The sequence below is a fragment of the Taudactylus pleione genome, unplaced genomic scaffold (genome assembly GCF_031769625.1).
Source record: "Taudactylus pleione unplaced genomic scaffold, aTauple2 ptg000494l, whole genome shotgun sequence".
Classification (NCBI taxonomy): Eukaryota; Metazoa; Chordata; class Amphibia; order Anura; family Myobatrachidae; genus Taudactylus; species Taudactylus pleione.
Genome location: NW_028284896.1, coordinates 129,323 through 145,520, shown reverse-complemented (window position 1 = coordinate 145,520; position 16,198 = coordinate 129,323). Strand labels below are relative to the sequence as shown.

The following is a 16,198-nucleotide window of genomic DNA, read 5'->3' as shown; positions in this document are numbered from 1 at the left end:
ACCAAGGCTGTTTCAGTGCTATGTCTTCTCCTGAATCCTGACTGGAATGGATCATAAATCTCATGGGCAGACAGGCGGGTTTCCAGTTGCTTTACCACCACTTTCTCAATGACCTTTCCTAGAAAAGGAAGGTTTGATACTGGTCTATAGTTGGTCATGCAGTCGGGGTCTAAATTATGTTTTTTAAGAAGTAGTCTAACAATTGCATCCTTTAGTGGTTCTGGAAAAATGCCAGTTTGCAAAGAGCATTGAGCTATTTTTGCAATTACAGGGCCAATCATGTCCATACACTCTATGAGAAGCTTGGTTGAGGCAGGGTCCAGATCACATCAGTAATGCAACAAAATACAATGCATGGGTACAATGCAGGGGCATATCTACAATGGGTGCACACGGGCCCCAGGGTCCAGGGGGTCCCACACCCTGCACCCATATAGTCTTTATACTTACCTGCCCGTTGCCTCCAAAGTGCTGGTCTGCACAGCCAAAATCACTGGGAAAATGGCGGCGCCCATTTTTCCAGTGTCTTGCTCATGCACAGTACTGCTGTTCCTGGAAAAACAGCGCGGGCGCCATTTTCCCGGAGACCTGCGCATGCCAAAATCTACTGCTCCCGCCGACTGCTGCTGCACCGCTAGAGAGCGGAGGGGGTCCGCATTGAGTCTGCACACGGGCCCCTTCCTCTCTTAAAACACCCCTGGTACAGTGACTACTGACACTGGCATTTCACGTACTGCTATGTGTGAGTTGCTAACCTGGGTACAAAGGCAAAAGATTGTTCCGATAAGAGCGATCGCTGCCATTCCTCGCGCCACCAGTGGGAATCCAAAGCTTATGCATTGTTGAGTTTAATCAGGCAGTATACAAATATGTTGCATTAGGTGTTTGCATAAAATATAGCATAGATGGACTATAAGTCCCAGCATGCAACACACATGATACAATACTGTAGTTAATTTATGTAATCTATTTCAATGGAGTTTCCAGCAATTCTCACACACGGGATAACAATATTGTCACAGAAGTAAAACAGACTCGCCTCAGCCCTGCTAACCACTTTATTATAAGCTTGTATCCTGTCTTCTGTTTTCTTGTGCTCCGCTGGGATGCTGTAATCCTTCAGGATTAGAAGAGAAAGGAAAGAAAAACGCATTTCTTTATCATTGGCGCCAATAGTGCTGGCCTTCAATGGCCACATTCACATTCCCAGCCGGCTGCAATTCTCACTCTGCTAATTTATGTATCAAGAGCTCCCCCAACCTCCTAGATGAGAGGCCTATGTGGGCCTGGCCCGCTTTATCTCCTGTGTTATGTCATTGTATGTTCTATGTTTATGTTATGACACCGTCAATGTACAGCGCAATATGTCACTGCTATATAACTAAAAGATGATAATAATAAAATAGTGTCTCAGTAATGGGACAGGCATACTGTACCTCTCAGCATTAGCCTATGGTCATTTATCAAAATCAGGATGAATGACCTGATGGCGGGACAGGTAGACAGGTGACTGAAATTGGGACTGTAGCTCTGCGATCAGAATGGTTGGGAGGAATGGGAAAGGGGATTGAGTGCGGCGGTGGAGAGGGGTGCTAGTATCTTTGTACAGTATGGCAGCGTTGCGACTCCATCTTTTCACCTATTATTACGCTACTGGCAAGAGCTGCAGCACTTCTCACTTGGCAGGATTTTCTTCGTTTTTTTGGCGGTCATCCAAATGGATACTATAACGGGGTTAATGCTGATTACAGTTGGTGCAGTGGTCCTAAGTATCAGTTTCTATGTCTGTAATTTTGGAGTTATTATTACAGGACATTCACAAAGAAGCTCCCAGCACATAAGCACATAGGTTGCTTCAATATGACATCTGGTGGTACTGTAGGGTACTGCATGTTAAACAATTTAATTAAAAGTTGATTTACGAAAACCTCGCCAATGAAGTCTGATGTGTTACTGGAAACGCCACGGGATGGAAGGGTCATATGCCAGATGTCACGTTAACACTTTCTACATTTATATGTAGACTGAGACATACAGTAGGAACATTTATATGTAGACTGAGACATACAGTAGGAACATTTATATGTAGACTGAGACATACAGTAGGAACATTTATGCATAGAGAAAAGACACTGTACTTTAACAATTTGGTTTGCACAAGTGACAGTAAATGTCTTCATTATGTATCCCTCAACTAAAATTAAAAACTGGTATATGAAATGAAGTATAGCTCATAGCCTAATATCATTCAGCAGTGCAAAACCCAGAAAACTAAGAACTCTTCATCTGTCCCCCAGCCATTCTCCTCCGTTCCCCAAGTCCGGTATTTGGGTGCATCGCCGTAATAGGGCTTTTTCGTGCCCTGTGCCAGCCATGGCCCCTAAATGCATGACGTCATGATGTCATGCGCAGGGGACGGGGCCGGCAGCGCCGGGATTTACAGCACTGACTGGAGCATCCTCAGGATACCCCGGGGGTCTATAAGAGCCGCACTATGCAGTATGGAGCATACAAAGAAGGCTTTGTGCGGCACTGCAGCAGTGATTATGGCCGCAGGATGCCGCTCCAGGCATCATGCTAGCAAGACGCAGGGGCCTTGGGTGAGCGGCGGCAGTGGCGGTTTTAGGCATGGGCTAGCAGGGCTGTTGCCTGGAGCGCCGTAGCCTAAAGGACGCAGCCCTGCGCCCTGCCTGAACTGCGTCACCATCAGCTGATGCTGGAAAATCCCATCCCCCTCCCTCCCAGTGCCGATATCGGGTATACACACAGGGTGAGGGTGCAGAGAGGGGCGTGGCAGTGCAGCACAGGGTGGCGCTGAGCGCAGAGAAACCTAGCGTCGGCCCTGAGTGGCAGCTCCACCCACAGAGCACTGGCACCGCTAGCACACCGCTAGTTACGCCCCTGTTTGGGTGTCATCCTTGACTCCGCACCTTCTCTACCTGTATCCAGTACCATTCACAATCCTGCTGTTTCCATCTCTGCAATATTTTCAGAATCTGACCCTTCCTCATCCTGGAACTTCAGTACCTTAACTCTCATCCATGCACTCATCACCTCCCACCTAGATTACTGTAAACTGCTCCAGTCTGCCCTAACTCCTGCCTCGTCCCTCTCCAGTCCATCCTCACCTCTGCTGCCTTCACGTCACCAGTGCTCCGAACCCTTGTCTCCTCCATCCCTTCAGTGACTCTGACTGTTTAGGGTACAGAATCACAGAACACTGAATCCATTCTCACCTGCGACTCGCCACTGTATGCTCCCGCCAGCTTCAGCGTGTTGCCCAACCCTTGCCCCTGTCATTTGTCCTCCCCAGTTTGTGGTGTAATATTAATGATGGGTGCTTATGCCATGATCTCCCATTGCGTATTGTATTTATGCCATGATACCGTTACTGTTTTCTATGTTAAGTGGTATGTCTTCATTCCCCTTCCCACACCAAGATACTCCCCCTGCACAAGTACTGTAGCCCTATGCTCACTGCATGCAAACATAATTATACACTAATCTCCTGAAATACTTTGTGCTGCCTTATGATATGAATGGTTAGGAGTAATACTATCTCTGCCTACGTCAGGCAAGATAATATGAGGGCATCATGGTTATGATATCGGGAGTCAGGTGTCATATTTTTGTGTTACTTTGGGGGGATTTATCAGAGTTTGAAGAGAGATGAAGTCCCAACCAATCTGCTTTTAATTGAAATTTTTAAAACACAGCCTGTAAGATGGCAGTTAGCAGCTGATTGTTATAGTACTTATAGATAGTTGGTACTTTTATCTCTCTCCATTTTATGCCTCTCCGAGGTTTGATCAATCCCCCTATGTAAGATATATCACAGTTGAGCTGTATTGAAAACTCTGTGGCTTCTCTTCACCTGCATTGTGGATGGTTGGGATGAAAAAGATTGCTAAGTAACGCTTTTATTTGTGTGACCTCTGTTCTATATTTAGGCCTCATCGGTTTCTTCATCGCATTCGGAATTTCCATGGGGAAGATGGGAGACCAGGCTAAGCTGATGGCAGATTTCTTTAATATACTCAACGAGATCATTATGAGGCTGGTCAGCATGATTATGTGGTAAGAGATTTGTAAGTCTGGCTGCGTTTGTTTGGCTTGTGGTTTGTTAGGCAAGCAAGATGTGTACAACTGGAATTATGTGTGGAGTGCAGAGGAATGGCTTTTATGGAATCTTAACCTTTAATTATTGTGTGCAGTGTAACAGACTTCCAGTAACCCAAATAGTTTAATTTACTATCATGCCCTACATCACATTTACACTACTCTGGCCCCAGAGGTGGGGCTGCAGGACAGTCTAAAATTCAAACAGGGGAGCCACACCAACTGCCAGTCAGTCCCCGCCGGCGGTGATTGGCGCCGTTTGGGGTGGCAGTTGGTGTGAATCCCCTTTTGAAGTTTGGACTGCGCTAGGAGAAGGGTTACATCCACACTGGCATTGGGGTCCTAGTCCCCTTGCTCTTATGTTCACCCCCCATGGACAGTTGTCCTTACCATGTACACATAGGCCTGATTCAGATTGAGCCAACTCTACGGAGTCGCAGATTCACCATCTTAACATGGCCATCTGTGTCAGTGCAGCTGTGTCTTTAGATGCAGTCAGTGACCGCGACACGTCCGCGTCTGACTAGCCACCCCCCGTTACAACCTAGAAACGCCCACCGATGATGAATCTTCCTGCCTGCGATTTCAATCTGCACCTTTTAGCATTATTCATTGGGACGCATGGGCAGTGCGACTCGGTGGAATGCGCAGACCAAAAACATCGGCCACTTGCGTCCGACATCGCCACTGCGTCCACCAATGCATCAGGCCCAGTGTCAGGACAGAATGACACAATTTGAAGTGCGGGACACACTAGGAATATTCCTTGTTCAGTTTACGGTGCCTTCTGCTCTGTAGATGTGTCAGTCAGTACTGACTGTACTGTCACAGCCTTTACCATAGAGACTAGTGAATGCAGAGCCAACCTGACTGAGGGGGAGAGGAGTCCTAATGTCAGGGTGTATGTACTCTAATTGATTCCTATGCAGGCAAATCTTTCCCCCTCACATTATAATATACAGCATAAAACGGCACAGTGTTTCTGTATTCAGTGCACTGTAGATAGGGTCAGTGTGGTCTGACCTCACTACCTGCGCTGCCTACATAATAAGCTGTTATGTAAATGAGCCCCCTTTCTTTCTATGTGTGGTTCCAAACTGCACGATGAGAGGTGCCAGTCCTGTTTCTCCTTCTGTTTCCCTCAGTTCTGCATTAGCCAGCACTACAATGCAAATCCTGTGTTACCCACCTAGCTATTAGTGTTTACAAAGGCATAACGTTATTCGTGATGTACTGAGGCGAGATGTGGGGAGGTGGCAGAGGCCCCTGTGGGGATTGAATAGAGGCACCTATGGGGAGGTGGCAGAGGAACATGTGGGGGGTGAGTAGAGGCACATGTGGAGAGGTGGCAGAGGCCCCTGTGGGGAGTGAATAGAGGCACATATGGGCAGGTGGCAGAGGGACATATGGTGAGGTGGCAGAGACACGTGGTGAGTGAGAAGAGGCACATATGGGGAGGTGGCAGAGACCAATGTGGAGAGTGAGTAGAGGCACATATGGGGAAGAGACAGAGGCTCATGTGGAGAGGTGGCAGAGGCCCCTGTGGAGACTGAATAGAGGCACATATGGGGAGGTGGCAGAGTCCCCTGTGGAGACTGAATAGAGGCACATATGGGGAGGTGGCAGAGGCCCCTGTGGAGACTGAATAGAGGCACATATGGGGAGGTGGCAGAGTCCCCTGTGGAGACTAAATAGAGGCACATATGGGGAGGTGGCAGGGGGACATTTGAAGAGATGGCAGAGGGGCATGTGGGGAGGGAGTAGAGGTACCTATTGTGAGGTGGCAAAGGCACATGTGGAGATTGAATAGAGGCACATATGGGGAGGAGACAGAGACCAATGTGGGGAGTGAGTAGAGGCACATATGGGGAGGTGGCAGAGGCACATATGGGGTGGTGGCAGATGCCCCTGTGGGGAGCGAATAGAGGTGCATATGGGGAGGTGGCATGGGGACATGTGAAGAGGTGGCAGAGGCACCTATTGGGAGGTGGCATAGGCCCCTGTGGGGATTGAATAGAGGCACATATTGGGAGGTGGCAAAGACCCCTCAGGGGATTGAATAGAGGCACCTATGGGGAGGTGGCAGAGGGAAATATGGGGAAGTGGCAGTGGCACATGTGTAGAGGTGGCAGAGGCCCCTGTGGGGATTGAATAGAGGCACCTATGGGGAGGTGGCAGAGGGACTTATGGGAAGTTGGCAGAGGCACATATGGTGAGGTGGCAGAGGGACATGTGGAGAGGTGGCAGAGGTCCCTGTGGGGAGTGAGTAGAAGCATATATGGGGAGGTGGCAGAGGGACATGTAGGCAGTGAGTAGAGGCACATATGGGTAGGAGGCAGAGGCACATGTGGAGAGGTGACAGAGGCCCCTGTGGGGAGTGAATAGAGGCACATATGGGGAGGTGGCAGGGGGACATTTGAAGAGGTGGCAGAGGCACATGTGGGAAGTGAGTAGAGATACCTATGGTGACGTGGCAGAGGCACATGTGGTGAGGTGGCAGAGGCCCCTGTGGGGATTGAATAGAGGCACATATGGGGAGGTGGCATGGGGACATGTGAAGAGGTGGCAGAGGCACATGTGGGGAGTGAGTAGAGGCACCTATGGGGAGGTGGCAGAGGGACATATGAGGAAGTGGCAGTGGCACATGTGGAGAGGTGGCAGAGGCCCCTGTGGGGAGTGAATAGAGGCACCTATGGGGAGGTGACAGAAGGACATATGGGGAAGTGGCAGTGGCACATGTGGAGAGGTGGCAGAGGCCCCTGTGGGAATTGAATAGAGGCACCTATGGGGAGGAGGCAGAGGCACATGTGGAGAGGTGACAGAGGCCCCTGTGGGGAGTGAATAGAGGCACATATGGGGAGGTGGCAGAGGGAAATATGGGGAAGTGGCAGTGGCACATGTGTAGAGGTGGCAGAGGCCCCTGTGGGGATTGAATAGAGGCACCTATGGGGAGGTGGCAGAGGGACTTATGGGAAGTTGGCAGAGGCACATATGGTGAGGTGGCAGAGGGACATGTGGAGAGGTGGCAGAGGTCCCTGTGGGAAGTGAGTAGAGGCATATATGGGGAGGTGGCAGAGGGACATGTGGGGAGTGAGTAGAGGCACATATGGGTAGGAGGCAGAGGCACATGTGGAGAGGTGACAGAGGCCCCTGTGGGGAGTGAATAGAGGCACATATGGGGAGGTGGCAGGGGGACATTTGAAGAGGTGGCAGAGGCACATGTGGGAAGTGAGTAGAGATACCTATGGTGACGTGGCAGAGGCACATGTGGTGAGGTGGCAGAGGCCCCTGTGGGGAGTGAATAGAGGCACATATGGGGAGGTGGCAGGGGGACATTTGAAGAGGTGGCAGAGGCACATGTGGGGAGTGAGTAGAGATACCTATGGTGACGTGGCTGAGGCACATGTGGTGAGGTGGCAGAGGCCCCTGTGGGGATTGAATAGAGGCACATATGGGGAGGTGGCATGGGGACATGTGAAGAGGTGGCAGAGGCACATGTGGGGAGTGAGTAGAGGCACCTATGGGGAGGTGGCAGAGGGACATATGGGGAAGTGGCAGTGGCACATGTGGAGAGGTGGCAGAGACCACTGTGGGGAGTGAATAGAGGCATCTATGGGGAGGAGGCAGAGGAACATATGGGGAGGTGTAAGAGGCACATGTGGGGAGTGAGTAGAGGCACATATGGGGAGGTGGCAGAGGCACATATGGGGAGGAGGCAGAGGAACATATGGGGAGGTGGCAGAGGCACATGTGGGGAGTGAGTAGAGGCACCTATGGGGAGGTGGCAGAGGGACATATGAGGAAGTGGCAGTGGCACATGTGGAGAGGTGGCAGAGGCCCCTGTGGGGAGTGAATAGAGGCACCTATGGGGAGGTGACAGAAGGACATATGGGGAAGTGGCAGTGGCACATGTGGAGAGGTGGCAGAGGCCCCTGTGGGAATTGAATATCGGCACCTATGGGGAGGAGGCAGAGGCACATGTGGAGAGGTGACAGAGGCCCCTGTGGGGAGTGAATAGAGGCACATATGGGGAGGTGGCAGGGGGACATTTGAAGAGGTGGCAGAGGCACATGTGGGGAGTGAGTAGAGATACCTATGGTGACGTGGCTGAGGCACATGTGGTGAGGTGGCAGAGGCCCCTGTGGGGATTGAATAGAGGCACATATGGGGAGGTGGCATGGGGACATGTGAAGAGGTGGCAGAGGCACATGTGGGGAGTGAGTAGAGGCACCTATGGGGAGGTGGCAGAGTGACATATGGGGAAGTGGCAGTGGCACATGTGGAGAGGTGGCAGAGACCCCTGTGGGGAGTGAATAGAGGCATCTATGGGGAGGAGGCAGAGGAACATATGGGGAGGTGTAAGAGGCACATGTGGGGAGTGAGTAGAGGCACATATGGGGAGGTGGCAGAGGCACATATGGGGAGGAGGCAGAGGAACATATGGGGAGGTGGCAGAGGCACATGTGGGGAGTGAGTAGAGGCACCTATGGGGAGGTGGCAGAGGGACATATGAGGAAGTGGCAGTGGCACATGTGGAGAGGTGGCAGAGGCCCCTGTGGGGAGTGAATAGAGGCACCTATGGGGAGGTGACAGAAGGACATATGGGGAAGTGGCAGTGGCACATGTGGAGAGGTGGCAGAGGCCCCTGTGGGAATTGAATATCGGCACCTATGGGGAGGAGGCAGAGGCACATGTGGAGAGGTGACAGAGGCCCCTGTGGGGAGTGAATAGAGGCACATATGGGGAGGTGGCAGGGGGACATTTGAAGAGGTGGCAGAGGCACATGTGGGGAGTGAGTAGAGATACCTATGGTGACGTGGCTGAGGCACATGTGGTGAGGTGGCAGAGGCCCCTGTGGGGATTGAATAGAGGCACATATGGGGAGGTGGCATGGGGACATGTGAAGAGGTGGCAGAGGCACATGTGGGGAGTGAGTATAGGCACCTATGGGGAGGTGGCAGAGTGACATATGGGGAAGTGGCAGTGGCACATGTGGAGAGGTGGCAGAGACCCCTGTGGGGAGTGAATAGAGGCATCTATGGGGAGGAGGCAGAGGAACATATGGGGAGGTGTAAGAGGCACATGTGGGGAGTGAGTAGAGGCACATATGGGGAGGTGGCAGAGGCACATATGGGGAGGAGGCAGAGGAACATATGGGGAGGTGGCAGAGGCACATGTGGGGAGTGAGTAGAGGCACTTATGGGGAAGTAGCAGAGGCACATATGGGTAGTGAGTAGAGGAACATGTGGGGACTGAATAGAGGCACATATGGGGATTTAGCAGAGGCACATATGGGTAGGGAAAAGAGGCACATATGAGGAGGTAGCAGAGGCACATATGGGTAGTGTGTAGAGGCACATGTGGGGACTGAATAGAGGCACATATGGGGAGGTGGCAGAGGCACATATGGGTAGTGAGTAGAGGAACATGTGGGGACTGAATAGAGGCACATATGGGGAAGTAGCAGAGGCACTTATGGGTAGGGAAAAGAGGCACATATGAGGAGGTAGCAGTGGCACATATGGGTAGTGTGTAGAGGCACATGTGGGGACTGAATAGAGGCACATATGGGGAGGTGGCAGAGGCACATGTGGGGAGTGAGTAGAGGCACATATGGGGAGGTAGTAGAGGCACATATGGGAGGTGGCAGAGACACGTGGGGAGTGAGTAGAGACACATACGAGGAGGTAGCAGAGGCACATATGGGTAGTGAGTAGAGGCACATGTGGAGAAGTGGCAGAGGCACATATGGGGAGGTGGCAGAGGCACATGTGGGGAGTGAGTAGAGGCACATATGAGGAGTAGCAGAGGCACTTATGAGGAGGTAGCGGAGGCACATATGGGGAGGGGGCAGAGACACATGTGGGGAGTGAGTAGAGACAGATATGAGGAGGTAGCAGAGGCACACATGTGGGGAGTGAATAGAGGCACATATGAGGGGGTAGCAGAGGCACATATGAGGAGGTAGAAGAGGCACATATGGGAGGTGGCAGAGACACGTGGGTAGTGAGTAGAGGCACATGTGGGGAGTGAGTAGAGGCAAATATGGGGAGGTAGCAGAGGCACACATGTGGGGAGTGAGTAGAGGCACATATGAGGAGGTAGCAGAGGCACATATGAGGAGGTAGAAGAGGCACATATGGGAGGTGGCAGAGACACGTGGGTAGTGAGTAGAGGCACATGTGGGGAGTGAATAGAGGCACATATGGGGAGGTGGCAGAGGGAAATATGGGGAAGTGGCAGTGGCACATGTGTAGAGGTGGCAGAGGCCCCTGTGGGGATTGAATAGAGGCACCTATGGGGAGGTGGCAGAGGGACTTATGGGAAGTTGGCAGAGGCACATATGGTGAGTTGGCAGAGGGACATGTGTAGAGGTGGCAGAGGTCCCTGTGGGGAGTGAGTAGAGGCATATATGGGGAGGTGGCAGAGGGAAATGTGGGGAGTGAGTAGAGGCACATATGGGTAGGAGGCAGAGGCACATGTGGAGAGGTGACAGAGGCCCCTGTGGGGAGTGAATAGAGGCACATATGGGGAGGTGGCAGGGGGACATTTGAAGAGATGGCAGAGGGGCATGTGGGGAGGGAGTAGAGGTACCTATTGTGAGGTGGCAAAGGCACATGTGGAGATTGAATAGAGGCACATATGGGGAGGAGACAGAGACCAATGTGGGGAGTGAGTAGAGGCACATATGGGGAGGTGGCAGAGGCACATATGGGGTGGTGGCAGATGCCCCTGTGGGGAGCGAATAGAGGTGCATATGGGGAGGTGGCATGGGGACATGTGAAGAGGTGGCAGAGGCACCTATTGGGAGGTGGCATAGGCCCCTGTGGGGATTGAATAGAGGCACATATTGGGAGGTGGCAAAGACCCCTCAGGGGATTGAATAGAGGCACCTATGGGGAGGTGGCAGAGGGAAATATGGGGAAGTGGCAGTGGCACATGTGTAGAGGTGGCAGAGGCCCCTGTGGGGATTGAATAGAGGCACCTATGGGGAGGTGGCAGAGGGACTTATGGGAAGTTGGCAGAGGCACATATGGTGAGGTGGCAGAGGGACATGTGGAGAGGTGGCAGAGGTCCCTGTGGGGAGTGAGTAGAGGCATATATGGGGAGGTGGCAGAGGGACATGTAGGCAGTGAGTAGAGGCACATATGGGTAGGAGGCAGAGGCACATGTGGAGAGGTGACAGAGGCCCCTGTGGGGAGTGAATAGAGGCACATATGGGGAGGTGGCAGGGGGACATTTGAAGAGGTGGCAGAGGCACATGTGGGAAGTGAGTAGAGATACCTATGGTGACGTGGCAGAGGCACATGTGGTGAGGTGGCAGAGGCCCCTGTGGGGATTGAATAGAGGCACATATGGGGTGGTGGCATGGGGACATGTGAAGAGGTGGCAGAGGCACATGTGGGGAGTGAGTAGAGGCACCTATGGGGAGGTGGCAGAGGGACATATGAGGAAGTGGCAGTGGCACATGTGGAGAGGTGGCAGAGGCCCCTGTGGGGAGTGAATAGAGGCACCTATGGGGAGGTGACAGAAGGACATATGGGGAAGTGGCAGTGGCACATGTGGAGAGGTGGCAGAGACCCCTGTGGGGAGTGAATAGAGGCATCTATGGGGAGGAGGCAGAGGAACATATGGGGAGGTGTAAGAGGCACATGTGGGGAGTGAGTAGAGGCACATATGGGGAGGTGGCAGAGGCACATATGGGGAGGAGGCAGAGGAACATATGGGGAGGTGGCAGAGGCACATGTGGGGAGTGAGTAGAGGCACTTATGGGGAAGTAGCAGAGGCACATATGGGTAGTGAGTAGAGGAACATGTGGGGACTGAATAGAGGCACATATGGGGATTTAGCAGAGGCACATATGGGTAGGGAAAAGAGGCACATATGAGGAGGTAGCAGAGGCACATATGGGTAGTGTGTAGAGGCACATGTGGGGACTGAATAGAGGCACATATGGGGAGGTGGCAGAGGCACATATGGGTAGTGAGTAGAGGAACATGTGGGGACTGAATAGAGGCACATATGGGGAAGTAGCAGAGGCACTTATGGGTAGGGAAAAGAGGCACATATGAGGAGGTAGCAGTGGCACATATGGGTAGTGTGTAGAGGCACATGTGGGGACTGAATAGAGGCACATATGGGGAGGTGGCAGAGGCACATGTGGGGAGTGAGTAGAGGCACATATGGGGAGGTAGTAGAGGCACATATGGGAGGTGGCAGAGACACGTGGGGAGTGAGTAGAGACACATACGAGGAGGTAGCAGAGGCACATATGGGTAGTGAGTAGAGGCACATGTGGAGAAGTGGCAGAGGCACATATGGGGAGGTGGCAGAGGCACATGTGGGGAGTGAGTAGAGGCACATATGAGGAGTAGCAGAGGCACTTATGAGGAGGTAGCGGAGGCACATATGGGGAGGGGGCAGAGACACATGTGGGGAGTGAGTAGAGACAGATATGAGGAGGTAGCAGAGGCACACATGTGGGGAGTGAATAGAGGCACATATGAGGGGGTAGCAGAGGCACATATGAGGAGGTAGAAGAGGCACATATGGGAGGTGGCAGAGACACGTGGGTAGTGAGTAGAGGCACATGTGGGGAGTGAGTAGAGGCAAATATGGGGAGGTAGCAGAGGCACACATGTGGGGAGTGAGTAGAGGCACATATGAGGAGGTAGCAGAGGCACATATGAGGAGGTAGAAGAGGCACATATGGGAGGTGGCAGAGACACGTGGGTAGTGAGTAGAGGCACATGTGGGGAGTGAATAGAGGCACATATGGGGAGGTGGCAGAGGGAAATATGGGGAAGTGGCAGTGGCACATGTGTAGAGGTGGCAGAGGCCCCTGTGGGGATTGAATAGAGGCACCTATGGGGAGGTGGCAGAGGGACTTATGGGAAGTTGGCAGAGGCACATATGGTGAGGTGGCAGAGGGACATGTGTAGAGGTGGCAGAGGTCCCTGTGGGGAGTGAGTAGAGGCATATATGGGGAGGTGGCAGAGGGAAATGTGGGGAGTGAGTAGAGGCACATATGGGTAGGAGGCAGAGGCACATGTGGAGAGGTGACAGAGGCCCCTGTGGGGAGTGAAAAGAGGCACATATGGGGAGGTGGCAGGGGGACATTTGAAGAGATGGCAGAGGGGCATGTGGGGAGGGAGTCGAGGTACCTATTGTGAGGTGGCAAAGGCACATGTGGAGATTGAATAGAGGCACATATGGGGAGGAGACAGAGACCAATGTGGGGAGTGAGTAGAGGCACATATGGGGAGGTGGCAGAGGCACATATGGGGTGGTGGCAGATGCCCCTGTGGGGAGCGAATAGAGGTGCATATGGGGAGGTGGCATGGGGACATGTGAAGAGGTGGCAGAGGCACCTATTGGGAGGTGGCATAGGCCCCTGTGGGGATTGAATAGAGGCACATATTGGGAGGTGGCAAAGACACCTCAGGGGATTGAATAGAGGCACCTATGGGGAGGTGGCAGAGGGAAATATGGGGAAGTGGCAGTGGCACATGTGTAGAGGTGGCAGAGGCCCCTGTGGGGATTGAATAGAGGCACCTATGGGGAGGTGGCAGAGGGACTTATGGGAAGTTGGCAGAGGCACATATGGTGAGGTGGCAGAGGGACATGTGGAGAGGTGGCAGAGGTCCCTGTGGGGAGTGAGTAGAGGCATATATGGGGAGGTGGCAGAGGGACATGTAGGCAGAGAGTAGAGGCACATATGGGTAGGAGGCAGAGGCACATGTGGAGAGGTGACAGAGGCCCCTGTGGGGAGTGAATAGAGGCACATATGGGGAGGTGGCAGGGGGACATTTGAAGAGGTGGCAGAGGCACATGTGGGAAGTGAGTAGAGATACCTATGGTGACGTGGCAGAGGCACATGTGGTGAGGTGGCAGAGGCCCCTGTGGGGATTGAATAGAGGCACATATGGGGAGGTGGCATGGGGACATGTGAAGAGGTGGCAGAGGCACATGTGGGGAGTGAGTAGAGGCACCTATGGGGAGGTGGCAGAGGGACATATGAGGAAGTGGCAGTGGCACATGTGGAGAGGTGGCAGAGGCCCCTGTGGGGAGTGAATAGAGGCACCTATGGGGAGGTGACAGAAGGACATATGGGGAAGTGGCAGTGGCACATGTGGAGAGGTGGCAGAGGCCCCTGTGGGAATTGAATATCGGCACCTATGGGGAGGAGGCAGAGGCACATGTGGAGAGGTGACAGAGGCCCCTGTGGGGAGTGAATAGAGGCACATATGGGGAGGTGGCAGAGGGAAATATGGGGAAGTGGCAGTGGCACATGTGTAGAGGTGGCAGAGGCCCCTGTGGGGATTGAATAGAGGCACCTATGGTGAGGTGGCAGAGGGACTTATGGGAAGTTGGCAGAGGCACATATCGTGAGGTGGCAGAGGGACATGTGGAGAGGTGGTAGAGGTCCCTGTGGGGAGTGAGTAGAGGCATATATGGGGAGGTGGCAGAGGGACATGTGGGGAGTGAGTAGAGGCACATATGGGTAGGAGGCAGAGGCACATGTGGAGAGGTGACAGAGGCCCCTGTGGGGAGTGAATAGAGGCACATATGGGGAGGTGGCAGGGGGACATTTGAAGAGGTGGCAGAGGCACATGTGGGAAGTGAGTAGAGATACCTATGGTGACGTGGCAGAGGCACATGTGGTGAGGTGGCAGAGGCCCCTGTGGGGATTGAATAGAGGCACATATGGGGAGGTGGCATGGGGACATGTGAAGAGGTGGCAGAGGCACATGTGGGGAGTGAGTAGAGGCACCTATGGGGAGGTGGCAGAGGGACATATGAGGAAGTGGCAGTGGCACATGTGGAGAGGTGGCAGAGGCCCCTGTGGGGAGTGAATAGAGGCACCTATGGGGAGGTGATAGAAGGACATATGGGGAAGTGGCAGTGGCACATGTGGAGAGGTGGCAGAGGCCCCTGTGGGAATTGAATATCGGCACCTATGGGGAGGAGGCAGAGGCACATGTGGAGAGGTGACAGAGGCCCCTGTGGGGAGTGAATAGAGGCACATATGGGGAGGTGGCAGGGGAACATTTGAAGAGGTGGCAGAGGCACATGTGGGGAGTGAGTAGAGATACCTATGGTGACGTGGCTGAGGCACATGTGGTGAGGTGGCAGAGGCCCCTGTGGGGATTGAATAGAGGCACATATGGGGAGGTGGCATGGGGACATGTGAAGAGGTGGCAGAGGCACATGTGGGGAGTGAGTAGAGGCACCTATGGAGAGGTGGCAGAGGGACATATGGGGAAGTGGCAGTGGCACATGTGGAGAGGTGGCAGAGACCCCTGTGGGGAGTGAATAGAGGCATCTATGGGGAGGAGGCAGAGGAACATATGGGGAGGTGTAAGAGGCACATGTGGGGAGTGAGTAGAGACAGATATGAGGAGGTAGCAGAGGCACACATGTGGGGAGTGAATAGAGGCACATATGAGGGGGTAGCAGAGGCACATATGAGGAGGTAGAAGAGGCACATATGGGAGGTGGCAGAGACACGTGGGTAGTGAGTAGAGGCACATGTGGGGAGTGAGTAGAGGCAAATATGGGGAGGTAGCAGAGGCACACATGTGGGGAGTGAGTAGAGGCACATATGAGGAGGTAGCAGAGGCACATATGAGGAGGTAGAAGAGGCACATATGGGAGGTGGCAGAGACACGTGGGTAGTGAGTAGAGGCACATGTGGGGAGTGAATAGAGGCACATATGGGGAGGTGGCAGAGGGAAATATGGGGAAGTGGCAGTGGCACATGTGTAGAGGTGGCAGAGGCCCCTGTGGGGATTGAATAGAGGCACCTATGGGGAGGTGGCAGAGGGACTTATGGGAAGTTGGCAGAGGCACATATGGTGAGGTGGCAGAGGGACATGTGTAGAGGTGGCAGAGGTCCCTGTGGGGAGTGAGTAGAGGCATATATGGGGAGGTGGCAGAGGGAAATGTGGGGAGTGAGTAGAGGCACATATGGGTAGGAGGCAGAGGCACATGTGGAGAGGTGACAGAGGCCCCTGTGGGGAGTGAATAGAGGCACATATGGGGAGGTGGCAGGGGGACATTTGAAGAGATGGCAGAG

General features: G+C 53.3%; 1 protein-coding gene across 1 annotated transcript in view; it reads left to right on the top strand.

The window, feature by feature from the left end:
- Positions 1 to 16,198, top strand: part of LOC148502516 (excitatory amino acid transporter 2-like) — a 202,585-nt gene that overhangs the window by 139,309 nt on the left and 47,078 nt on the right. Inside the window, exon 6 of the mRNA XM_088449720.1 lies at positions 3,951 to 4,077. Within this exon, the coding sequence (XP_088305846.1) occupies positions 3,951 to 4,077 (127 nt within the window). The remainder of the gene's footprint in view (positions 1 to 3,950; positions 4,078 to 16,198) is intronic.